The following is a 27,133-nucleotide window of genomic DNA, read 5'->3' on the forward strand; positions in this document are numbered from 1 at the left end:
ACCTCACAGGTTATTCCTTCTCATTCTCTTGCTGGTTCATCTTCCTCCTCTGCCCAACTTTGAAATGTTGGAGATTCCCCTAGCTCAGTTCTCTATCTACAATCTTTGATTAGATAATCTCATCTAGTCCCAAAGTTTTAAGTTTCATGTATAAACTCATAACTACCAAATTTATGTCTCTAGCCTAGAATCCATTCCAGACCAGTATATTCATCTGTTTACTTGACATTATCACTTAGATATCTAACAGGCATCTTGGACTTGATTATTGTCAATGCCCTCCAGCAAAAGACCGCTAGGAACACAACTGTAATTGAACGAGTTAGGTTTATTACTTGCTTCTATGAGAATGCAAACCATGGAGAACCATGTGACATCTCAGTGAGAGGGTGTTAGAAACTTGGGTTTGTGTTATGTGATTTAGGAAAGGGTTCAAGGAAGAGGGATTTTACTCTGGATTGGAAGCTGTAGGAAGGCAGGAGTAATTCTATAATTGTGTATTTTAATTAGTACTATCTAGAATGACTGAGTATTATCTGCTGGACAGAGGCTAAATAATTAGTACAGGAGCAGCAGTTCAGTCATATTATCCAGGATAAGGAAATGTTTGCTCATTTTTGTGGCTTGGACAATGTTTATGTTTAGTCTATATCCAGGCATGATTACGGAGTGATCTTTTTTTTTTTTTTTTTTTTTTGTCTTGATCAATCATGGTCACAGAGTAGCCTTGTCTGGTGTTGATGTTCCGTGAAATTTCCCCCCTCTAACTTACCAAGCTCATTTCTACCTCTGCACTTACTCTGTCCTTTGCCAATTAGTCTCTTTCCCATTTGGCTCCCATCTTGGTGACTCCTTCTTAGTCACCATCACATCCTTCCACTTTTTTTCCTTCTTTGGAGCCCTAATCAATATCTAAAAAGAATGTTGCTCATTTGTTTATTGCCACTGCCTCACTGGAATTTAGCTTCATAAAGGCATGGCGGTTTTTTCTATCATGTGTTCCCCGCTGTAACTCCAGCCTCTAGAAATCAGCCTCAGAGCCAAGGGCTCAAATATATACTGACTGACCGACTGAGTGAATGTCACTGGGCTCATTTCTTCGAATACAGCCATAAACAATTGGTACTTGCCTTTCTCTGTTTGCTTGCTTTTAACGGAGAAGTAGGGCACTCAACAAAAACCAGTGAAGCTGGGAGTCAAGAAAATGAATGTCTTTTATTCAGCGGGCCCAATGTCTCTGTAAGTAGGGATGTGTTACGACTCCAGTACCTGAGAATTTTCTGTCTCTGAATTATCCTGTTTCCTGAAAATACTGTAAGATCCTTAACCTTACGTTTCACTCTATTTTTCAGTAAAGGATTATGCCCGGACTTTATATCTGTAACCGTTACTTCAGCCAGCCACAGCCTTGGGAAAGAAACCCAACCCGCTTGCGCAAGCGCCCAGTAGCAGATAAAGCGGCGCACAGGCATTTACAGTGCGCATGAGCAATTAGAAGCAGCAAGGCGGGAAGTGCTGCGCAGGCGCGTTTGGCAGACTCGCTAGGTGGGCACTCTCGGCGGCGGCGACCCAGGCGTTTGGGGAGCCAGAGAAGTCGTATTCCTTTAAACCGTGAGTTTCCGACGGTTTGCTCCATGGCGCGGGATTGTGAGGGATTAGAAACGAATTCTGGATCGTGACTTCGGTCTCTTCGCAGCGCAGTTATCACCCCGCCCCCCACTTCGGATCCCGCTGACGTGCGGCGGGAATGTCGTGCGCCTGCGCACTAAGCATCCCGTTCGGTCTGGCGTCTGAGGGAAGAAAGTCCTTCCCCGCGGAGCTCGCAATCCGCGCTCGCCGAGGGATGCCGTTCATTCCCCCTTCTCTTCCTCCGCCCGGCGCTCGTGAGCCGTGTCGTATCAGTTCTCCACCAACTTGCGTGGGGCCTTGGACAAGCCGCCTGGCGCTGCCTTTCAATAGTCAAACGATCTCCTCCTCCAGCCCTCTTCCTCAGGTCGAACCGCTCTCCCCACTAAGGTCTCTCCCCCCGCATTCGCTGCCTCTGCAGTTCCCACCGCCGCCCTTGCCCCTGACGGCGGCTGCCGGGGAGACTCCTCGGTTAGGCACGTTTCCCTTTGGCCCACTGCCGGTGTTTCTGGGAGGTGAAAGTGAAGCCCATGGAATCCTTAGAAATGGCTCACGGTTTTCCTTCCTTCGGGGATTTGGACATATGGTGCGTTTTTAATTGTTTGCCCCTTTGGGGACAGTAGCATTTTTTAGTGCTTAGTTCACTGAGTGATTTAAACTTCTCATCTTCTCCAGTATGCCGAGTTTCACAGCTGCTTTGCTCCCCCTGTGGACATGACCCCTTAGCTGGCGTTTTGCGCCGCAGTTGCTTTGCGATGGAGGCTTCTTTGGGGATTCAGATGGAGGAGCCAACGGCTTTTTCTCCCCTTCGTGGCCGGTTTCTGGCGGATGGCTCATTAAAAAAACATGAGCAGAATTTTAAACTACCAGGTATGTGTTCATTGCCAAAGATGTACAGGCAACAATTCTGTAATTTCGATTATTTAAAAACAAACAACAACAAAAAACACGTCCTGAATCTTAAAGTGAGTTGTATGTTTATATAGGAGCATTTTACGAATCAGTGAAGCTTCATAAGATCTAGATTTAGGATTGGATTGCATTTTAGAAGGAGGATTGTAGTCTAACCATGTCATTTTACAGATGAAGTTGCTAGAGTCTAATATTAGTCGTTGTCTAAGAACACAAAGTTTGTTGATATCCAAACTAGAATTTCTCCTCTAGACCTGTGTTCTTATTTCTAATCACCAAATTGCATTAAGCTTGAATTTAGAAATCGGCATTGGAGGGACTTTCACTTACATATTCAAAGGCAGAATTAGTTGACAAAAGTAAATGAAATGTTTGTAGCAGTAATGAAGGACTGTATCTCAGTGTACATCATGAAGTGTTGCTTCACCCTTACCCAGACCTTGAAATGAGAAGGAGAGGGTCAAACAATGCCTGATCTTGTACACTGTAACATGCACCTTCATTCCTGCAGTGTGCCTGGGACATAGCAGGCATTCAATAAATATTGGTTAAATAGGAGTTCCAATTGACTGTTGTTGTTTTTTTCTTTTCTTTTCTTAAAATGTAGCTAAATGTTCTTTTCTTTGTCTTAAGCATATTTAGTGCTTTTTCAAAAATATTAATTTTGACCTTTCGTCCATGATATATACTTATACACTACAAAATAGACTTTAACTCGACCCTAGAAAAATATGACATCCCATACTTCTGCTTTCTGACTAAGGGTAAACTCATCTTTGATGTTAAAATGAGTACCATTCCTGATGTCCCTATTTTGATGAAAGCCACTATTATTCCAGTTAAAGTTTCTATGCTTAAAACTTTAGAGTTATCTTTGACTTACGCTTTGTATTTGCTCCTCTCATCCAGTCACCCAATTTTATCTTACTTCCTTTTAGTAGGTATAGTGTTGCCTCTTCCCATTCCCACTTTCACCACATTAATTCATTCCCTTACACTTTGCTCCTGAACTACAACGAAGTTTCTTACTTAAACTGCCTGCTTTCACTTCTTTTTTCATCCTCCAGTTCATTTTGTACATTGCCACTAGAATAATCTTAAAATGCCACTTTCATCCAGATTCATGGATGCTTTCCCTCTTCCCTTCCATTTTTCTTGCAATTACCTGTTTTTCACGGTTCACCTTTCCCTATGTCATCAGACACATAATACAATAACAATCATTATATTATTATTCTTCTTGTATTGTTTAGCACTCTGTGTATTTTGTCTCTTCAGTTATACTATAAGGTCCTTGAAGGCAGTATCTTGTATAGCTCCTGATGTACATTGTGCATTAGGCAGAGTGTATGAATGAATGAATCTGACTTGGCTCTAGCATACGTTCAGGTAAAAAGTACTATTCTAATACTCTTCTGAAAATCTGCTAGGAGATGAAGAGTGGTGTGAATTTTATTCCAGATTTCCAAAGTTTGGTGGCTTTTATATGGAACAGAACATTGAACATTATAAACAGTACCTTTGATAATTTATAAAACATGCTGAAATTTTATTCATATGGTTCTTTTTTATTTGACCCTTAATAAAAGCTAAGATTATATCAAAACCATAACTTGAATAAGGAGTAAAGCTGATGAAGTCCAGGCACATAACTGTCTCATGATCTAATGTGATTTACTCTCCTTTGATGTAATAACTTTTGGATGGTGGGATTTTTATATATCTTTGTATTCCCAGAGCCTAACAGTCTTCAACACATAGTAGGTGCCTGAAAATATTTGGTTGAATGATTAGATATCATTCATCCAAAGGATATAAAGTAAAATTTTTAGTACAATGGCTGCATAGTATGGCCCTTTGTTTTGGGATATTTGTCAGCTTTTTATAACTTTTTTTCTGATAAAAATTATATATGCTTATTGAAGAAAATACAGAAAGTCAAAGTAAGAAAATACCCCACTCTACAGATATTGCCACTGTTGACATTTTGTTGTATTCCTTTGGTTTCCTGTGCATATAGAGATATATTTTTTAAAAAACTGAATTAGGATCACAGCTAACTTATTTCTGATCTCCATTTTTAACTTAGCAATATATATCTTGAACATTTCTTAATGTAATTAAATACTCTGGGCTTGGACTGCCTGATGTTCCATTGCATGGTATCCTATAATTTATTTAATTGCCTTTTCTTATTGAACCCTTAGATTGTCTTCTGTTTTTTCCTATTAAGAAAAATGCTGCAATGAACAAAGTACCTGGCAAAGTATTAGATCAAATGTTTATTCTTTCATTCTTTCAGCAGGCTTTTTTTTTTTTTTAAGTATCTACCATATGCCAAGTTTAGTAAGTGATAAAGATCTTTTCAGTGAAAGAATGAAGTATAAACTGTATATATACTGAATGTCTGCTCCATACTGTTGAACTGTACTGGAAGGCTTGCTTTCATTGTGTTATATGGATGCTCTCAGCCTACGATTCTAAAGTGGGTTATAGGTAACGTCCTCGTTTGCCTGAGACAGATCCAGTTTATGCCTGTTGTCACAGTGTAATTATTAGTGCCCCCTTTCACTCTGAAGACTGTCCCAGTTTGGGCTAAATTATATGATATCCCTAGTTGTAGGAAGCATTATTTTAGGCAGTAGATGAAGCCCCAGAATAAGCATGACATATATTCCTGGAGGTCAGTTTTACTCCATGGTAAGTAATTGAAAACATTTCATTTGTATGAAGAATATTTCTTAAATGTCTATGTCTATTATGTGCAGGCACCTTTCTAGGTGCTAGGTGCTAGGAATAAATCCTTTCGTAAAATAGACAAAAATCAGTGCCCTCAATCTAGTGGATAGAAATAGAAAATGAATAAATAGTATGTTCAAAAGTGATTAGTGCTGTGAAGAAAATGTAGAGGGGAAGGGGAGATAGGAGGTGTTGGGAGAGGAGATTGTGATTTTAGCAAGTGTAATTGGTTGGAGAAGACTTCAGTGTGGTACCATTTGAACTAGGACTTGAAGGTGGTGAAGGAGTGAGCTGTGCATGTATCTGGGGAAGAGCATTCCAGACAGAGGAATCAGCAAGTACGAAGGCCCTGAGCTGGGAGTGTGCCTAGCATTTAGAAATAGCTAGGAGGTCATGTGAGTGGAAGTGCAAGAGTGATGAGAGTGAAGTCGAAGAGAAGGGTAGTTCTTTGGAGGAGGTAGTTCTTTGGCTTTTACGTGGCACAAGATGAGGGTGAAAGCAGGGAGTATGGTTAAGGACGCTGTTGCTATAGCCAACTTGGATATATTATGTAGCAGAAAAAAAATTAGCTTAAACTTTCAAAACAGAAGCGTAGACCTTCATAATATTTAATGAAGACCTAAACAATATTTTACTTTGTGGACTTTTCAGGGTCTTGCCCCAGTCCTCAAAGTATATATTCATTGGTCTCTGCCTTTAGTAGTATTTTCTAGCTTTTGATATGAGTACTTTCTTTCACTGTCTACTCTCATCTCCCAATTCAGAATCTGGGGATTTTTCATTCACTTTGGTCATCAGGAAATTTTTCTGTTGTTCAGAAACATCAAAGTTGTTCTGCAGTGACAGGAAACCTTAATATAAACATAGTTTGAGTTTTGTAGAGATATGTAAGTACATAGTAAGTGAGTGGTGGTGTGGAAGCACATTGAGCTTGCATAGTCATTCACATGGCCTTGCATTACAGTATTTTCTTACTACTTATATTTTCTTCCTGGTTATTTCTAACAGTTAACCAGCATCTCTACTACTAACTGCCAGCTCATGTTTATGCAAAGGGAAGTTCCAAAATGCGGAACTCGTAGGAAAAGCATAGAATACTGTAGTTGGAAGGTAAAGTTCATCTAATCCAGTTCCTTTGTTTTAAAGGTTAAAAACCTGAACACTAATGTGGTTTAATTATAGGAGTTGAATCCAGACTCTTTAGATTCCAGGCTTTTTTCTATATCAGCACTGTCCAATAGAACTTTATGCGCTAACAGAAATGTTTGTTATGTTGTCACATGTGGCTAATGTGACTGAGGAAGTTGATTTTTAATTTTATTTAATTTTAATTTAAATAGCCACATGAAACTATATCATCCTACTACAAAGCTTTTGTAATTAATCATGTATATACAACAAAACATGCACACAAACACTTCAATACATTTAGTAATAAAAAGACCACAAATGGTTCTTAAAATATTTCATCATACCTAAACACCATTAATTGTAAGATACACCATTATTTTATGTACTGCTCAGAAATACTGCCAGTTATACTGTGACAGTGCTTTCCTTAACACCTAGAATTTTTTTTATATAGTTATTGGAAGAGTTCTTTTAGATGTAATTAGACAAATAATTGTATATCTCTGGGACATACATGAAATGGAAAATAAACATTTCAGATCTGTCTCTTCTGAATCACTTTTTATACTCAGACTTGTTGATATCCTATTTTTTTCCCTCACAATATTGTTCTCATACATTAGTTTTTGGTTTTTTTGGCTGCATTGGGTCTTCATTGCAGTGCACAGGCTTCTCACGGCGGTGGCTTCTCTTGTTGCGGAGCACAGGCTCTAGGCGCGCGAGCTTCAGTAGTTGCGGCATGCGGGCTCAGTAGTTGTGGCTCACGGGCTCTAGAGCGCAGGCTTAGTAGTTGTGGCGCATGGGCTTAGTTGCTCCGTGCATGTGGGATCTTCCCGGACCAGGGATCAAACCCGTGTCCCTTGCTTTGGCAGGCGGATTCTTAACCACTGCGCCACCAGGGAAGTCCCTGTTCTCAAACATTAGTGATACAGAATTTCTTTGAAGAATTCATTAAAAAAAAAAAGTCATTGTTAATGAGTTCTTAAGAACAGCCCAGTTATGTGGAGCTGGCCTAGGTTTGATTTCTACTTCACCACCTCTACTATTCCTCCCTACAGCCATTTGGCTCTTAAGGGTTAAATGTGAATGCTCCTCTGTGATTTCTTGAATTTTCTTCAGGTCATTGACACCTGTTGTATAAGTTTTGATGCTGGCCAGCAACAGTTGTAAGTTGCATCCCAATTTCAGAGTCGTTAAAATTGTGTCTTAGAATCAAAGAAATGTAATAACAAATTGAATATATCATTTTAGTGCCTTTTCATGATGCCTTTCCTATGGCACTGGAATTTGAAGCTGGTTGGACTTGACACTCATTAGGAAAGATTGTAATTGACTGTGGCAACTATTACTGCTAGAAAGCCAGCTTTTCCCCCAGGCCTTGGTTTTGTTTTCCAGGGAGAAGTAGTGTGGTAGCTGATGGTGAAGTGATTGCTTTTGTCTTTGGCTTCACTCTGTTGTAACTTGTAAACTTTTGCTTTTTTTTTTTTCCTACAGCTGTCTCTGAACAACCATGAGGATAGTAAGAATTCATTCATTCAACAAACATGCCAGGCAGTTTTCTAAGAGCTGAGTGCATTGTGGTGAATTATACAGACAGGGAGCCTGTACTGGTGGAGCTTATATTCTAGTGGGAGGAGGCAGACAGCAAACAAATAAATAAACAGGATAATTTTATAGTGGATAAGAACTCCAAAGACAATAAACAGGGTAATGTGGATAATGGGAGGAGCGCTAATTTAACTAGCGATGTCAGAGGAAACTGTGACAATTGAGCCAGCCATAGGAAGTTATAAGGGAAGAGGATTTCAAGTAGAGGGAATAGTAAGAGCAAAAGCCCTAAAGAAATAATGTTAATAATAGTTACCACAACAATAAGAATCACCAGTATAATTTAATATTTACAATGTGTCGGGCATTGTGTTAGAAGCTGCTCTTGTGTTATGTATATTATTTAATTTAATCCTCACAGTATTTCAGCGGCATGTGTACTGTCATGCCCCCTTTTCTATAGATGGGGAAATTAAGGCTCACAGAGGATAAGCTGTGTGCTCTAGAAAGGTCATACCAGCTGGGTAACAGTGGAGCCAGCATTTTGATTTGGGCCTCTCATCTCCAAAACTGGTTCACAGGATTACTGTTATATTGCTTGTTATATTGAAATCCATGAAGCTTCTCCAGTTCATCTGCAAGGTAGATGGGAAGGTGAGGGTAATTTAAGGAAGTTCTTCCCATTACCTTAGATGGAGTGATATAGTGGAAAGGCTACTGGATTAGGTCTTCTTGGCCTCTTAATTTAATCTCCACCTCTTCGTATTCTTCACCTCAGATTTATCCTCCACTTGTCATCTTCCTGCTTAAAAACTTTACATGGCCTTCCTTTGCATCCTCTGCCTTTCCTTTCTCAGCCACATTGAATTTTATTATCTCTCCTACTCTCCCCTCCCTCCACAATAATCCATGCCTTTTTCCTTTTCCATGTCTTTGCATAGATAGTAGTTCCTTCCTAAAATGCCTTCTTGCACTTTCTCTGCTTGGTGAATGCTTCAAAACACAGGTTAACAGTCACCTGAAGCTTCCTGGCACCTTCAGAAATGTTCATTCCCCTCCCCCCTTCTACAAAGTAATATGTGCATTCCTCTAATATTACAGTTAAAATCTTGTATTAAAAGTGAGCTTTTAACATCTGTCTCTTCCACCAGACTAAGCTCCTAGAGAACAGGGGCTTCACCACCTTTGTTCATTTGTATTTTTAATATGCCAATTGCTGGGCATTTTTAAAAACACAGTGTTTGTTAAATGAGTGAGTCTATAAACTTACCAGCAGTACCTCTGTGAAATTGGACAAATGATTTAATTTCCCTGAATATGGATTCCTTCTCTGAAAGATCAGGATAATTATTTCTGTTCTCCCAATATCACAGTGCTATTATGTAGATCTGAAAAGATAATATGTGTGAAGGTGCTTTGAAAATGTCTTAAAACTGTTGCATGATGCAGAGTGTTATTATAACTTTAAAAGTAGCTGATGCTTGGCCTAGATATTGTAATAAAATCTGAGGACTCTTATGTAGTTCTTTTTTGTATCCAGTAGTTTATCACATTTTGTATTATTGCCTCTCTGAATTTTAACCATGTAGGTTTTTGTAAAGAGCTTATATTTATTTAAAAGTAATGATTTTTCTGCTGTCAAGATATAGGATACTACTGGTAATTGGGACAATTTTTAAAGAATATTTTTTTTAACATTTTGGACACCTTTAGTAGACCTTCTTTCTAGAGTATACTGTGAATATTCAATATGTAAAACTTTTCCAAGCCTATAAGATTTTGTATCTTTGGGGGAAAGAAATAGTTTTCAAGAAGATTGCATTGTGTCCTTGTCATGCCATCTAGTGATCGCAGCACAAATTGTTTAGTTATTTTTTAAATTTAGCTTCTTCATTGTGTTGCACTCTATGCAGTGACAGTGTATCTATATGTTAGTATGTAATTTCAGAGTAGCAGCAATTGGGTGTGAGTGATTCAGTTACTTTGCAGTTTTGTCTGTTCAAGAGGTGTGTGAGTTAGAGCAACTTGATGGGGTTTTAGTCTTATCATGAGTTTAAGGTTTTTTATAGATATTTTTATTTGTAATATAATTATGTTTTAGAAATTATTTTATTGAGATTTTTTAACCTAAGTAATTAATTGTACCTAAATTCTTTTTTCCTTGATAGGTGTTAAGAAAGATATTCAGAAGCTTTACGAAGCTGTACCACAGCTTGGTAATGTGTTTAAGATTAAGGACAAAATTGGAGAAGGTAATCTGGGGATATACTTCATTATCTTTATAAGCTTTTTTTTCCTCCTGTTTTCCTTTGTATAATCTTGATTTTCATTATTATTTCTTATTGGAAAAATACCCCTTTTAAAAATACTAAGACCATGGTTATATTACTAATTATCAGATTTTCTTTTTTCCTTGGAAAGAATGGAAGAATAAATAAATATTTATAGTAGAATGAACAGTCCTATTTTAACCTTTATAATTTTATACTATTAAAAGTGTTGCTATATTAATAATATATTATTAATGATAATTATGAAAAATAAAAAGTTTAAGATTTAAGTGGGGGGATTTGATCAGGGAAAGCTGAATATTTTTTCTCTTTCTCCATTGCGTTTAGGTAGAATTGTATGTTGAACAATGGCAATTTTTCATGGCAAAATGATGAAAATAAAGTGGTAACAATATTTATAGGATAGTCAGTATTTACGTAAATACCATTGAGAGACTGGCAATCATATTGATTGAATGAAGGGTGAATTTGGCAGACAGATGTGAAGGGATTGAGAAGATAAAAGATAATAGAACTTTTTAGTGACTACACTGAGAAATAGTAAATAAAAACTTAACAGTAAAAAAACCCCAAAAAGCAACAAAACTTCCATTTATTCATTGCTTGCTTTTCACAATGGAAAGTGTGAGATGAGAAAAGGCTGAGTCAGTGAAGGCAGAGAAATTAGAAGATGAGATGATTTGGGATGTAAGAAGCAAATCTTTACATTTTTTTTCTTAGCTTTTTTTGAACACTGACTTAGTGTTCAAAAACTTTGTTCTGGAAAACTGATGTCCTCATAACAAGTAGTTAACTATTCCTGGAGAGGGGGAGGAGTGGAGTGTGATCTAAGGCTAATAAGTTTGAAAACTATAGCATGTATAGCTCCCTTTTGGTTATTTATGTTGTACTTCAGTACATTAAAGGTCTAGAAATAACCTATCAATTTGCTTTAACTCAGTATTTCTCAGATTTAACTGACCACCAAATCTTATATTTTTTCTGTTTAGTTTCATGGTGAATTTAAAAGTTTAAAAAAACTTTTTAAAATAAAAAATGTAGTTTTTTTTTCCCCCTAAGACTGTTATCATTTTTACTTCTAACAGAACTGAATCCAAGTCTTAAGAAAGTAATTTCCAATGATAATATTGTAGAAAGATACTTGGTAGATTGGGTCATACCATGGAAATATTTTATGCTAACTCAGTCAAACAGATTTACTGTATAGCTTTGCTGAATTAATATACTCCCTACAGATGTGAGGACAGTTAAGAATGTATTAAAAATTGAAAATAAGTTGTATTTACAAATGTGTTTGCTTTTTGTATTCAGTGTCATTAAAATATTGATGACAGATTATGATAATTTTATGGGTTCCAAACAGTTTTTAAGAATATTTTAGCATTGTCTCATAAACATTTTTAAAAACCAAATATTGAAAAATCTAATAAATTGTTTTACAGGCACTTTCAGCTCTGTGTATTTGGCCACAACACAGTTACAAGTAGGACCTGAAGAGAAAATTGCTCTGAAACACTTAATTCCAACAAGTCATCCTGTAAGAATTGCAGCTGAGCTTCAGTGCCTAACAGTGGCTGGGTAGGCAATTTAAAGATATTTTTAATTGAACTGCTGTATATAATTTTTAAGATTTTTAAGTAGATATCTAATAGGGACGATGAGATTGTGGATTAAACATATTCTTCAGTCAGGTATTTGCAGTTTGCTAGTACTTTTCCGCTAATCTTGGCATGGCTAGTTAAGTTTATATTAATTTTTAGAGTGGATTTCTCCTGAGGCTCAGCTTGACTTCCTGCTCTCTTACCACTTCTTTTTCTAATCTTCCTGCCAAATCATAAACCTTGGCTTCCATGGTGTAGATATTTTTTTAAATGTGGGGAACTCATTTCACATCTCCCCAGATATTGACAGCCTCATCTCATATTTTATTTTGAACAACAGAATCCTCTGGCATGTCTTTCTATTTGGTTTCTCTCTGCTAGGTCATTCCTGTCAACATAGAGACATGATGTAGTATCTCTTATCCTCCCTGTACCGCCATCCCTCTTCCAGCTACTCCATCATTTCTTTGCTTACCCTCATGGCCAGACTTCTCAAAAATTACCTGCACAGACTGTTTTCACTTCCACACCCGCCTTTTGCCACACACACACACAGTGAGGCTGCTCTCCGCTATGCTAAACGGAAACTACTTTAGAGGCAACCATGACTTTGTTTTGCCGGTTCCTTTTTCTGTTCACATGAACTCCTGGCAGTGTTTAGCGTAATTGATTTGAACCATTGTCTGTTGACTTCTGTACTACCATATACTCCTTGATTTCTTCCTGCTTTATTTGGCCTTTCATTTTCAGTATCCTTTGCCAGTTCTTCCTCTTCCACCTGACCCCTAAATGTTGGAGTTCCTCAGTGCTTGATCCTGGGCTTTCTTTCTCTAGACTTCTTTAGGTGGTGTCATGTATTCCACGTGGCTTTAAATATATAGTAATGATTCCCATAAGTGTATATCTAACCTCAGACCTCTTAACTGCAGATTTGTATATATCCACCTGACGCTTTGATATTTCCATTTGGGTACCTAATAAACATCTCAAACCTAATATGCCAAAAACTAAATTTTAATCCACCTTTACCTGCCCCAAAAATTACCTGTTGCAACAATCTGTTTTCATCTACCCATCTCAGCAAATGGTACCACAGTCTACCTAGTTACTCAAGCCAGAAACCTAGTAATCACACTCAATTTCTCCATTTCTCTCCTAGTCCACTCCATCACCATGTCCTGGCAATTCTGCCTCCAAAATATATCTGAAATCTCATCCATATCTTTGTCTTCTCAACTGCTATCTCAGTCCAAGTGTAGATTACTACAATAGCCTGCTTCTTCTCTTCCCCTCTTAATCCCATAGTCACAAAACAGCCAGAGTGATTCTTAAAGTATAAAAATATGTATGTATGTAATATAAATTGGATACTATTACTTCCACTACTTAACAATTCTTCAGTGGTTTCCCAATGTTCTTTGAAAAAAAAATCCAACTTTATCCCATGCCAGCCTTTCCACCTCCTTCACTGTGCTCTATTTTCTTTAGCTACTCAAATTTGTGTCAAGAGCTTTCTCACTTCAGGGCCACTACCCATACTTCTTCCCTATCCAGGAAGATCCCTCCCAGTCCTTGCATGCTGACTCCTCATCTTTCTGCTCTGAGCAAGAATGGTACCACTTCAAAGAGGTCTTCTCTGAATTAGATTCTATTTTTTATTGTCACAGCACCTTTTGATATATTTCAAAACCCTTACCATAATTTGTCATTATTTGTTACCTGGTTTATTATCCATATTGCCCACTATTTAGTAAAGTCCATGAGGGCATAAATCATGTTAATTTTTATTCACCTTCTCATCCTTAATGTCTAACATAGTGTCTGTCAAGTAACAGTGCCCACTAAATATCTATTGAATGAATAAACACACCTATTAATTTGTTTTACACCTCTGTTTATTATAGAAGACAAGAGAATAAGATGGCTTCTGTAAGGCATGATTACATAATACCTTCTAGTCCCCTGAATAAGATTATTCCTTTTTCCACACTTTAAATAACTCCCTCTACCACTTTTTCTTTCCTTGTTGTTCAAAAATGTGCATGCTAAAAAATGTCTACCTGATCTTGCTTCCTTTCTAGCTCCCACACTGGTTTTTATTCTTTGACAGATATTTCAGGAAAATTGTCTTTATGTTCTGTTGCCATTGTATACTATTTTCCCTCCTTAAATCCTGTTTGGCCTCTTCCTTTCCACTTAAACTGCTTTCTGAAAATTAGTTAATTCCTTTTTGCCAGTTAATTCCTCTTTGCCAGACTGAAAGCCTTCCCTCAGTCCTTATTCTAATTGACCTCCTTGTTGATCATCCCTTCCTTGAAAACTCCTCACTTGCGGATGTCCCTATCTGGGCTTTCTGCTCCTTCCTTATTTTGCCCTCCAACATGAGACTTTTCCAAGGCTCAGTTTTCTCTTCTCTAATAATTTCACAGCTTTAGGTATCATTTTTCTATAATACTGTCACTGACTTACACTTGACTTCTCACTTAAGATATAGTCTTGTATCTAGATATCTCTGTCAAAATGGTGAGGTTTTGGTTTTTGATGCTTCTTTTCCTGTTTTCTCTACATATTTTGTTGGTATCCATGTTGTTTTACTTACTCAGTCTCAAAACTGTGAAAATCCAGTTTACCCTAGTTTCCTCACCTTTCTCTGAGGTAGTATAGTATAGTGGTTAATAGTCTAGGTCTGGAGCACACTGCCTGGATTCAAATTCTGGCTCCATGACCTACTAATTGAGTTACCTTGGGGAAGTTCCTTAGCCTGTCTGTCCCTCAGTTTCCTTATATGTTAAAAAAAAGGGGGGGGGGGGTAGGAAATAATGGCACCATCCTTATAGGGTTGTTGTGAAAATTAAGTGAATTTGTTGATAGGTGTGAAGTGCTTAGATCAGAGCTTGGCATGTAGTGAATGTTCAATAAATATTAGCTATTATTAATTTTTACTTGATTTATTTATTACTGTTACCATCTTATCTGCTACTAAGTCTTGTTAATTCATTTTTATTATTCCTCTTTTCCTTCCCATTCTATCACCTCCCCAATTAAAACTGTAATTATCTCGTTTTGAATTATAACCTCATAACTGGTACTGTTTTTGTTTAAAAAAAAAAACCTTTATCTTGTATAAGTCAGTTAAATGAGTAATCTCTCCTATATGGTGATGGTTTTAAGTTAGTTTTCTGGCATTATTTATGCATTGCTAAAATTGCATTTTTTAAAAAACTGCATAAAGTTTCAGTTCATTTGACCTTTCTTCTTAAGTTCGTTGTGCATTTTTCCACTAGGGGGCAAGACAATGTCATGGGAGTTAAATACTGCTTTAGGAAAAATGATCATGTGGTTATTGCTATGCCATATCTGGAACATGAGTCCTTTTTGGTAGGTTTTAATATTTCTTGAATTTTTATTAGCTAAATATTTCATTGAAAACAATCTTATAACCTTATTCATAACTTTATTTTAGGACATTTTGAATTCTCTTTCTTTTCAAGAAGTACGGGAATATATGTTTAATCTGTTCAAAGCTTTGAAACGCATTCATCAGTTTGGTATTGTTCACCGTGATGTTAAGCCCAGCAATTTTTTATATAATAGGCGCTTGAGACAGTAAGTATGGAAAGTTACCAGCAAATACTTAATACTTGACTGAATCTGTGCTGTGGGGTCCATCTCTTAGATGCAGAGCATCCTGCAACAGCCACACACATCTTTTTCTGTTTCAGATTTTCATTGTGGTTGAGGAAGGAAAATACCCTCAAGGAGAAGAAAAAATTGTATTAGTAAAACAGTGTACGTCATGAGGTATAGCATGGCTCAGTGGAAGTAGCTAAAAGAGACTTAGAAAGGGTCTGGTTTTTTGTTGTTTGTTTGTTTAACCTTATACATTTATCTCTGGGCTTCATTTTTGTTTTCTAGTAAATGAGGGGATTGGACCACATGATAGCCAATTCCATGTTTCAACACTAAAGTTTTGTTTTTTGAATATTTTTTATGCTGATTATATACATAGAGGCATTGTAAGCTGAAAACTTAAAAACTGCTGTTTATATAATGGCTCATATTGAGTATAATAAGGATAATAGAACCATAACTTCTTGGGCTTTTGTATTCCTGACTTTTAATTTTTTCTTTAATTAATCAGATTTTTAAACCATGATTTTAATATATTTTTCTTTTAAACTTGTTAATTAAAACTTATCTGCTATGATGCCATCTCTGCCACCATCAGAGGACAAAGGATTGTGTTTACATCCTGCATTCCTTGTTGCCTTGTCTGCACAAGCCATTGGAAGAAGGGGAGAAAAGATGTTTTCTTGTGTGGGATACATCTTTCCTTAATTTTCAGTAGTTAGCTATTAAATCCTTACCTGGTCTGTAAAACTTACTCTTCTTTTTTCAAGAATGTTATAAATCCTTAATTTATCCCCCACAGAATACAGTTTCTGTGTGAATATGGTTTGAGCATATTATGATATTAACTAAGCTTTGTTACAGAGAAGTAAAAGTGCTTATTTTTGTTTCATAGGTATGCCTTGGTAGACTTTGGTTTGGCCCAAGGAACCCATGATACTAAAATAGAGCTTCTCAAATTTGTCCAGTCTGAAGCTCAGCAGGAAAGCTGTTCACAAAATAAATCCTATGTAATCACCGGAAACAAAATTTCATTGAGTGGCCCAGCAGCACCTAAGGAGCTGGATCAGCAGCCTACCACAAAAGCTTCTCTTAAAAGGCCCTACCCAGATGCACAAATTCAGATTAAACAAGGAAAAGATGGAAAGGTTTTTACCTCTTTTATTTCTTAAGTACTAATACGGTTCTAGACATGTACTCCATTCAACAGAGGTAGTTACAATTCTAGGATAACACTTGCAACAAAAAAAAATGTTGTTTACACGTGTTATATATTCAGTTGATTAGATTTCACTAAGATTTACAATGGATTGTTTTATGATTTCAGAACTGAAAATTTTGCTTGGTAGATTTATAATGTCTTTGTCATTATAATTGCATTATATAACAAAAATGGAAAATAATAAATTTTCCCTGCATGTTATAAAGTTCATATTAATTATCCTTTTTAAAAGAAAGCATTAGTTATAGGGGAAAAATTCTGAAGTGTCTATCTCCATTTTAGCTGCACAGCAAAATGTAACATCCATGCAGGTGGTTTTAGAATTTTTTAGTTATTTATATTTGTGGACTGTGATAACATTGTATGGGGGTTAAGAGTTCTGTCTAGACTGTTTTCTCCTTTCACAGAAGTGTTTTGGTGCCTGAGAATGACTTGGATGCAGCTGTTTTTGTTTTATGTCACTTAACTCTTTCAAAACTATGGCAGAGTACAGCTGGCACAAAGTGTTAGAGATATAATCCTTATTTTCCTTGTTTTTGTTGGTTTTGTAGGAGGGATCTGTCGGCCTTTCTGTCCAGCGCTCTGTTTTTGGAGAAAGAAATTTCAATATACACAGCTCCATTTCACATGAGAGCCCTGCAGTGAAAGTAAGTAATGTAGCTTAATAGTGCAATCATCAGTCAGTCGTACACTGGAGAGAATTTGGGGAATGGCTAGCTTTTATTATCAGTAAGTTTTTAAGAGTTTTGCTTTAGCAGAAGGTATTACTGCTTTGAGCATTTAGTCAATGCTTTCATTTTCTCCAGTTCTGAACTTTTCTTTTGGAATTTTTCGTCATTTTTGATTAGCTGACTATTGTTGCTCTTTCTCTAAAGGAACATTTAGAACGTTAAGGCCTTTTCTCTCATTGGCTGGAACGTGAGCTCCCAACAGCTAACACATTTCTGACACACAGTTGATAGCGTAAAGATGTTTGTAAAATTTACAAAATTATCATCAGTGTTAAGTGGTTTTAAATTGACTTATGATATCCTGTAGCAGCTAGATAGCATGAGGAACAAATTAAAACTAATTTTAGCCAATGTAATTGTGCAGTTTACAGTTCTGAAATGCAGTTAGACGCTAGAATGTAACTGTTTTGTAACATTTCAGGAAAAGTTCTAATGAAGTGTAATACAAATATTCACCAAACTAGGAATGGTTAGTAAATTTTTAATATGTTTATTCAACACAGTAACCTAAAGAGACCTTAAATATTTTGACAGATGAGTGTTTATTTACAATCCAACAGCACATTCAGCAGTTTTGAAAGTTACGCTTCCCCTACTGCTTTTTGCTCCACTAGCATCTCAAAGGCATCATGTTAAATGCCATGAAAATAGAGAATATGACTTTTCTTTTACAGCTTATGAAGCAGTCAAAGACTGTGGATTTACTCTCTAGAAAATTAGCAACAAAAAAGAAGGCTATTTCTACAAAAGTTATGAATAGTGGTGTGATGAGGAAAACTGCCAGTTCTTGCCCAGCTAGCCTGACCTGTGACTGTTATGCAACAGATAAAGTTTGCAGTATTTGCCTTTCAAGGTAATGTGTTTTGATGGTGCTATAAAATCACCAGCATGCTGCCAGACAAGATGAGAAATTGCATTGATTTTGGTGGACAGTTGATTTGAGTGAGTGAAAGGGAACAATGCAGTTCTGTGAACTGCATAGGCACTAATGCAGATTGGTACCTTGAAGAGCAAAGGACAAGTATTGTCATATTTGTTCCATTGACATGCAAATGCTCTTTGCTTTTACATGCAAATAATTTTGGTAGGGGTAGGGATAGCTCTTAATGAAACTTCAGAATTGCATGTTTTACTTGCTGATTTAATCTTGTTTTCTTTCTTTATTCCTGCCTGTGTAGAATAACCTGAACCAAATACTAGAACTCTTCTCTCACTCCCACCTTCAGCTGTTTGCCACATAAATTTCTTTCTTCCCTTCGACTTTTATAAGCTTTCATGAGCCTTTCCTGATTAACGCAAGTATATAAGTGAACAGGTATCTCAGAAATTAATCACTCCAAACAGAAATAAATTTTTATACCTCAGAGTTCCCATTGTATTCTATTTTTCTGTTATGGTTCTTACCATGAACTACCTCTTTTTATGCCTGTAAGTTACCTTAAAACCCATTAAAAACCATTTACTGTGAACTAAATTGATAAATGTTTTTTTTGGTCTTAAATAATTAAACTTTACATAACTAGAAAAATTTTATTTCATCATCATAAGGCAGCAACAGGTTGCACCTAGGGCAGGTACACCAGGATTCAGAGCACCAGAGGTCTTGACAAAGTGCCCCAACCAAACTACAGGTATGTTGCACTAGAAATACAGAACCCAGTTAAATTGGTTGCCGTGGGTGTATTTTATTTTATGATTTTTGTCTACTTATGATTAAATTTGAGCTCTGCTGCTTTTAACTAAGTTATGTAAGTGGTTCTAGCAGTGTGGCATTCCCGTTTTTGAGATAGTGCTATTTATGAAAGCTCCTAATCCTAGTGTTTCCTTTTTTTTTTTTTTTTTACCCGATAGATTGCATTTTGCTTATCTATTTACAAGATGATTTTACCAGGAATAATTTTAACATCACCTTTGTGGGGGAAAAAATTGTGTTTAGTAGTATTTGCTAACTTAAGACTTGAAACATTTTGTGTTTGTCTAATACCTCAAAATTCTTCTGTGATACGCATATGATTGTGTGTTTGATTAAAATTTTTTGTTATTGTGAAAACAATATAATAGCATTAAAGAGATTTTTGAGAAAGAAAAAAGTCTACAGCCTGAAAGAGTTGTCATGGAACATCTTATGGAATAGATGACCCCTGCTATTCACTTGGATTATGGACCTTACAGAAATGTATTCATTTGTTCTATGTTTATTCTGTGCTTGCTAATGATATAAAAATGAATGAAATTCTCTGCTTACACTCTGGTCAGGACACACTTGCAAATATAAAATAACCTGTTAAGTATGGTTATAAAACTTTATACAGAGTATTTTAGGGGTATCTAACCTTATCTGAAGGGATTATGGAAGGAAGTTCATGGAAGATAGAACATCTGAAAAGAGAATGTAAATTGGAGTGAGGGGTTTGCATGAGCAGAAGAACTCAAGAAATAGCATGGTCATACAGGAATCAATAAAAGTTTAGTGTTGCTGGAATGTATGATGAAAGTCAAGGAGTGTCGGATCACAGTTGTTATATGGCTTGGACTGTATCCTGTAGGTTTTGGAAAGTTATTCAAGGAAAAGGGATGGTAATAATTGTATTCTAGATGGGTCATTCTGGCAGGTGTACAGAGGGGACCAGGTCCAGGTGAGAGATGATGAAAACCTGAACGAGGGCAGTAATAATACAAATGAACAGTAAAGTGAAGAATTGGGGACTTCCTGGCGGTCCAGTGGTTAAGACTTCACCTTCCAGTGCAGGGTGTGCAGGTTCGATCCCTGGTCAGGGAGCTAGGATCCCGCATGCCTCACGGCCAAAAAACCAGAACATAGAATAGAAGCAATAGTGTAACAAATTCAATAAAAACTTTAAAAATGGTCCACATCAAAAAAATCTTTGAAAAGAGAAGCGAAATATTGGAAAGGCAGAGCTTGATGGATAATTGGATGTGGGATTTGGGTATGAAGTGGTGGGGAAAAGGCATCCAGGATGTTTATCAGACTCCTAGATTGGGAGATTTGAATGGGTACCAGTAACCAAGGGGAGAAGAAGTAACTGGTGTACAGGGAAAGATGAAGATGATTGGGGGCATAATTGGTTTGCGATATATGTGGAACATCCAGATAGAGATGTCCAACAGGATAAAAGTAAGTGAAGCACAGGGAAGTCTGGACTGGAAATACAGTTGACTGTCATCATTACTATATAAAAGGTAGTTGAAGCTGTGAAGTGTATGGGCCAATAAGGGAGAGTATATAGGGTAGAAGCCGGAACTCTGGGTAACCTCAGCCCTTAAGGCTTGGAGAAAACATTGAAGGAGCAGGCGGAGGTACAAAGGGAACCAAGAAAGGCAGATGACGCAGTGGCCAAGGGAGTAGAGCCAATAACTTGATGATACTGGGAGTTCAGCCATTAGGAGAGAAGATGTCCCTAAACATTTTTTTTTTGGCCACACGGCATGTGGGATCTTATAGTTCCCCGACCAGGGATCGATCCCATGCCCCCTGCAGTAGATGCGCAGAGTCTTAACCACTGGACAGCCAGGGAAGTCCCCCTAAACATTTTTTTAAAAAATGAGTTTCTTCACATGAGGCTGAGCTGGTCTTAATCATAACTGCCAGAATTCTAGAGATTAATAGTTTCTACAGCAAAAGTTAGGGTTAACATCTTGCTGAAGACGAGCTTCTAATATTTAATACTTTTCGCTAAAGTGAAACACTTTCATTACTATGGTGTGTAACTCTTGGGGTACATCCAGATTTTTTCCTACATAGCTACTTTGGATTTATTTTGATGTTATAAAATGTGCATTTACTTAGTGATGAAATATCCTTTTAAACTTAGCAACTTTCATGTTGCTCGAGAAAGAAAATACTGTATTTTGCATTAAGGATGTTAAACCAGGGATTCTTAACCCTGAAATCATTAAAAGCACCTGAGGAACTTCAAAAAAAAATACTGATGCCTGAGCCCTACTCCAGAACAATTAAATCAGAACCTCTGAGGGGATTGGCCGGGGCATCAGAATTTTTTTAAGGCTCTTAAGAGGATTTGAATATACAGTAAAGGTTGAGAACTACTGATGTAGGAGTAAAATTATAGATTGAGGATTTTTTTTTAAGTTTGTTTTCTGTTACAGCAATTGACATGTGGTCTGCAGGTGTTATATTCCTTTCTTTGCTTAGTGGACGATATCCATTTTATAAAGCAAGTGATGATTTAACCGCTTTGGCTCAAATTATGACAATTCGTGGATCCAGGGAAACTATCCAGGCTGCTAAAACTTTTGGTAAGCAATTTTATATTATAGAACAAAACAAATACCTTTGATTATCTCCTACAAATCACTTAATAAATTATTATGAAATTCTCTTTACAAATAAACATATTCATAATGTTCTCTGATGTTAGATACAAAGTTTCTCAATTGCTTGAAAATTAATTGCATTGTGTAAGAAAATAATTTATCACTTCTCTTCTCTACATGTAATCAGTTTATCTTATCAAGTGCCGAGTACTACACTTTTCCAATATTTAAAGTTCAACTTTATAATCTTAAAAGAATAAGGAATAAAATCTTAACTCCCTGTAGTTATGGTTTCACTTTATTCCATAAATATTTTTCATAATATGTTTTCATTTGTTTATTGTATATTTATTAAGCATCAGGTGCTCTTGGGCCTGCCTTAAATACTCTTAGTCTGTATTAACAAGTAGATAGTTAATTCTAATACAGTGTAGTAAGGACTGCAGTAGGGGACATAATAGGATGCATGTTGTTGTCAGGTTCCTTAGGGTTAGAGTAGCTGAGAAGCGAAATGAACAGAATACCTTTACTGATGGAGTAATATTGTAAGCATTTATTGGACGTGGGAAGTCATCTTAGCTACACAACTTCTTGTACTTCAAGTCTGGGATATGCAGTGTACCTCATAGGGCACCTGAGAATTATCTCAGCCTTGCTCTTGCCAACAACTTGAATTCAAATGGCCACCTTGTATTTATTCTCCATGCACAATTATAGTTAATACTTTCCAAAGTGGGTGGGTGTGATTGAGTCAGCATGCTGCCCCAAAATATGGAACACTTCTTTGGGACAAATTTGGGACAAATTTCAGTCAACCCACCTCAAAAGTCATTGGGCTGCCTCTTGCCCAGCCCCCAAATCAGTGGGTCTTAATCAGGGGTGCATATCAGAATTATCTGAGGAACTTCAAGAAATACATATGCCTGTCTCACCGCACCTATTCCTGGAAAATATGGTTCAGAAAAGTATGATACCTAGAAAGCGTTGAGACTTGTTAGTTTGAAAACACAAGTGATTTTGACCAAGAACATTTCTGAGTAAGAATCACTGCAAAAATGATTGTCCCTCGCTTGGGCACCAGTGCCGTGGTCTGATCCACCAGGAAGGCTTAGTGGTGATTGTGGTTCTGCAGCACAGTCTACGACTTGCACCTTTCTTGAAACTATAATAAGAAAATTTTATCTGAGGGTGATAGGGTGAGATATTACATACACACATGGGAAATGGAACCATGAAGCAAAGCCTTGGAAATTGTATTCTTACATGAGAATGTTTATTTTCAACTGATGGGGAAAACTATCATCTGCTATTGAATAACTTCATAAGTTTATGAACGTGAAATTTATCAAACGCTAAAACATTTTGTTGAAGAGCTCAAATCTCCCCCATTTGTAATAGTAAATAATGACCAAAAATGGAAGTGCAACATCTAACAAAAAAACATTGTAGGGCAAGCATCATGATAGCAGGCAAGGGCTTTTAGAGATTTATCATTGTAATGCTTGTTCTCATATTTTTAAAAATGCTGTATAGCACTTGTCTTAGTTTCATTAGTATGACTTCTGTAGTTACAGCTGACCCTTGAAAAACGTGGGTTTGAACTGCTTGGATCCACTTATTTGCAGATATTTTTCAATAAGTACTACAGTACTGCACGATCCACAGTTGGTTGAATTCACATATCAGAACTGCAGATACGGAGGACAGACTATAAATTTATATGTAGATTTTTGACTGCGTGGGGGTCAGCCCTCCTGACTCCCTTGATATTCAAGGGTCAGCTGTATTGCAGTCAAATCTTACTATAACTTTGGGCTGAATACAAAAGGATTCAGAACGTCAACAACGATGACCTTGTTCCCCTTTATGACCCAAAGAGACTTACCAGAACAGCAGGAGCACTTCTCTACTTCTCTTGTGTTGTGTGTAACCTTCCCCTCTGTCCTCAACCCCTAGACCTGGCCCCATTGTAGACTGTCATTAAGTACTCGTTGAATTAAATAAATTCAGAAGAAAAACCTTGAGCTATTCTCCTCTGGCTATAATTTTTTAGAGAGAATAGGAATAATGAAATAGATTTAAAAGTAAAACAGGATTAACACGCTCTACCCTCACAAACTTAGTTTTGGGTAGTTTATTTCCTTTGTCCCTCACTGCTTCCCCCCACCACCTTTTTTCCCACCACCTTAGTCCACCTATCCAGCAGAGATGAGTGTATGTAAAAGTAACTTTTTATCACCCAGAGATAGATTGTTTTGTTAACAATCCACATACCCCAGAAAGGAATCTAAGTGCTATGCAAACTCATTGTTTAGAGCCATTTCTATTAAATAAGGAAATAATACGGCAAAAGTAACAGACTATTGCCTATTTGTGTGCCTAGCTTATTTTTGCCGATATCTAATAATTTTGTTGGGGAATTGTTTCAAAGACATTTATATTTTTTAAAACAAAGATCTGGTTGGTTTATTAACTGATTTAAAAACATTTATTGAGACCATATGTGTACTAGGTTAGATAGACCATTATTGCGTCTCTTCTCATAGAGCTTAAATTCTAATGGGAGAGAAAAAATAAATACATACTGTCAGACAGACGGGTGGTATTGAGAAAAATAAAAGGGGAAAGGGAGTGAAGAAGGCTTAGCTATTTTGAATAGGTTGGTTAAGGACAGCATCTGTAATAAGGATGTGATATTTGAACAAAGATGTGAGAAGCTGAATAATGCCTTTTTGTCTAGTCCAACAGGCATTAATTGAGAACCTAGTATGTACCTAGTATGGATGTCTAGGTTTTGGGGGTTCGAAGATAAAAAAGACAGTCCCTATCTTCAAAGGCTCATAGTCTAGCAGGTGAGACAGACATATATTTTATCAGTTACAATACAGAATAGCAAAAGTAATAATAGAAACCTTCACAGGATATAGCAGAAGCTTAGAATGATCAACTCTGAGTGTCAGGCCTCTTAGAGGTAACGCTTGAACTGAGTGGTGCCCTAAGTGGGAGTATTCTGGGCACGGAGTTGAGGGGGAGGTGCAGGGCATCCTAATCAAAGACAGGAACCATGTAGTCAGAGGCATGTAGAAGCTTGGAAGAGGGAGAGGGAATGGGAGCTGCAGCTGATTAAAGATTACAGAAGAATATAATGAAGCTGGAGACTTTGACAGAGTCAAGTGTGTCCTTTACTTATTAAGCCACTGCTTTCTACTTACTATCTTTCACTTTATGATTTGACCTTCAACTATGTAAGGTAAAACACAACTTAAATATAGCATGTGATGTTCTATCTCATATTCAGTGTAAATATATCCAAAAAGCATGCAGTTGGACTTGCATGTTTCTCATGGGAGAGACTTCTGATATATTCAAATAATATAAAATATGTATATTTTTTCTCTTTTAGGCAAATCAATATTGTGTAGCAAAGAAGTTCCAGCACAAGACTTGAGAAAACTCTGTGAGAAGCTCAGAGGTGTAAATTCTAACACTCCTAAATTAACAAGTGATATACAAGAGCTCACTTCTCAAGACCCAACTTTTTCAGAGAAGATGGACCATAAAGCTGCTCACCTCATACAAACACCTAAAGCACAACACTCAGGGAATTCATTGTATAAAGGGGACAGTAGTGGCTGTGGGGGTAATTTTGATGAGTCTCCTACCAATCTAGAAGGCTGGGATGAGGTACCTGATGCAGCTTACGACCTGCTTGATAAACTCCTAGATCTAAATCCGGCTTCAAGAATAACAGCAGAAGAAGCTTTGTTGCATCCATTTTTCAAAGATATGAGCTTATGATTATTGTTCTTTAAAGTTTGCTGTTGTGTATTATGAGGTGAGGTGAAAAAGAGTTATTTGTAATAGCCATAAATTCTTGATTGGAGACCCGGGCAGGGTGAATAATTTATTTAAAAATTTTAGTATTTGCTCTCCTGGCAGATTCTAAAATATGGATTAAGATTATTTAAGATGACTAGGATAGTTCTTAGACTAACAAAATGATCTTTGAGTTAGATCTACCCGAGTAGAATCAGATCTTTCATTTCCCTAATTGCTTGTCACTGCCATATGCAGAAATAAGAGCAGTCTTAGCCTAGTACATAGGGGTTCAAGGTACGAGTCTTAAAATTAAGGGTTGTGACAGGGATTAAATGAGTCAAAAGACTTAGCTTACTGGTTTCTTTGAACTACCTGTACTTTTGGAAAACTCCACCTGGTCCTGGTACTCTAACCATTCTGTAGGTAAAGAAGATAATTTCCTTTTCTAGAGGCATATATTATACCTTTTATGAACACTAAAACAATGAAAAAATATTGGGGGGATATTACTTGAAATTGAATTTAATTTATTCATCTTTTAAAAGTATTTTGTGAAAGCATTTTTTGTGTGAATTGCCATGTTTTTCTTAATGGTTTCTCTTGATTTTTCTGCCTTCTCTACCCTCACCTAACACATTCTCCTTGGAAATTTTATGATACTTTCCACAAAGTTTCTGGGTGCTTTGTTAAATATTGCCTGTGTTCACAGTTGAGAAATTAAAATAGTGTGTTCACTGGTTGATAAAGGGAAGCTGCAGGACTAAGGTAAAGATTGATAGTCCAAAATGCTTTTCTTTTTCTCTGAATGTGTATGGTTTTTTCATACCATCTTAGATATGATTAGGTAGCTGCTAAAAGGAAAAGTGAACACAGAATTGAGAATATTATTGGAGATTTTTCCTCTGGCTAGAGCCATTCTATACCCTGTTTTGACCAAGTTGGTCCTGCTCAGAGAAGGATGCTTACTAGAGTCTTGGGGTAGGTTGGGAAGAGTTCTAAAGAAGTAGGCAATGCAGAAAAGGAACTAAGAGGTTTATGTATTATGACATTCCAAAATGATATACATATCAATGACAGCATATCAAATTTACTATGGGAAATAAGTCTGCGAGTGTGGGTCTGCTGAGAAGTTTCCCACTTAGTAGTCGTAGAGTTATAGTACAGCTAAGGTAGATACAACATTCTTTTTGTTGTTTTGAGCACTGACGTTAGTATGTCTTATCTATACTCCGTTTGGCAAGTATTATATATATATATACATATATACCATTACCATTGATCTGCTAGCTTCTCATGTGTAATCTTTTTTAAAAAAAAAACTTTAATGTTCTTGAATTTGTATGTTTAATAAAGTCATCCTTTTATATTTTTTATGTCAATGTCAGACTACTCATTTGAAAAATGCCCTTTTTTAAAAAAGTATTGACCACTAGGAGTATTTGCCTTCTGAGACTGATGAATTCTCTCTGTTCAACAAATAGTTGGTAGTAAGTTAACAAACATTGACCTGACTCAAGTAATATATGAAAGATAGATGTATTTCTTTATAGAAATGTGGCTCACAATCAAGTTAACATATTCTCAGAA

At 36.7% G+C, this 27,133-nt stretch overlaps 1 protein-coding gene across 3 annotated transcripts; it reads left to right on the plus strand.

Annotated features, from left to right (window-relative positions):
* The first annotated feature begins 1,496 nt into the window (after positions 1 to 1,496).
* On the plus strand, positions 1,497 to 26,917 carry CDC7 (cell division cycle 7). 3 transcript variants are annotated; one of them, XM_068540290.1, is made up of 12 exons: positions 1,497 to 1,611; positions 2,302 to 2,496; positions 10,125 to 10,208; positions 11,690 to 11,825; positions 15,133 to 15,226; positions 15,312 to 15,454; positions 16,374 to 16,626; positions 17,252 to 17,347; positions 18,106 to 18,284; positions 18,980 to 19,062; positions 21,560 to 21,709; positions 25,131 to 26,917. In XM_068540290.1, the coding sequence occupies exons 2-12, from the start codon at positions 2,382 to 2,384 to the stop codon at positions 25,523 to 25,525; spliced, it is 1,728 nt and encodes a 575-aa protein (XP_068396391.1). In that variant the 5' UTR covers positions 1,497 to 1,611; positions 2,302 to 2,381; the 3' UTR covers positions 25,526 to 26,917. The 3 variants fall into 3 exon arrangements, with proteins under 3 accessions (XP_068396391.1, XP_068396390.1, XP_068396389.1); XM_068540289.1 differs by lacking the exon at positions 1,497 to 1,611 and adding an exon at positions 1,699 to 1,993; XM_068540288.1 differs by lacking the exon at positions 1,497 to 1,611 and adding an exon at positions 2,003 to 2,212.
* The last annotated feature ends 216 nt before the right edge of the window (positions 26,918 to 27,133 follow it).

The sequence above is a fragment of the Eschrichtius robustus genome, chromosome 3, assembly GCF_028021215.1.
Source record: "Eschrichtius robustus isolate mEscRob2 chromosome 3, mEscRob2.pri, whole genome shotgun sequence".
In the NCBI taxonomy this organism is placed as follows: Eukaryota; Metazoa; Chordata; class Mammalia; order Artiodactyla; family Eschrichtiidae; genus Eschrichtius; species Eschrichtius robustus.

Bases quoted from the DNA above. Each gene is read 5' to 3' on its own strand.
- CDC7 (XM_068540290.1), top strand. From the start codon at position 2,382: ATGGAGGCTTCTTTGGGGATTCAGATGGAGGAGCCAACGGCTTTTTCT. The intron at 11,826-15,132 runs GTAGGCAATTTA...TTTTTCCACTAG, and splicing joins CAGTGCCTAACAGTGGCTGG to GGGGCAAGACAATGTCATGG. The intron at 21,710-25,130 runs GTAAGCAATTTT...TTTCTCTTTTAG, and splicing joins CCAGGCTGCTAAAACTTTTG to GCAAATCAATATTGTGTAGC.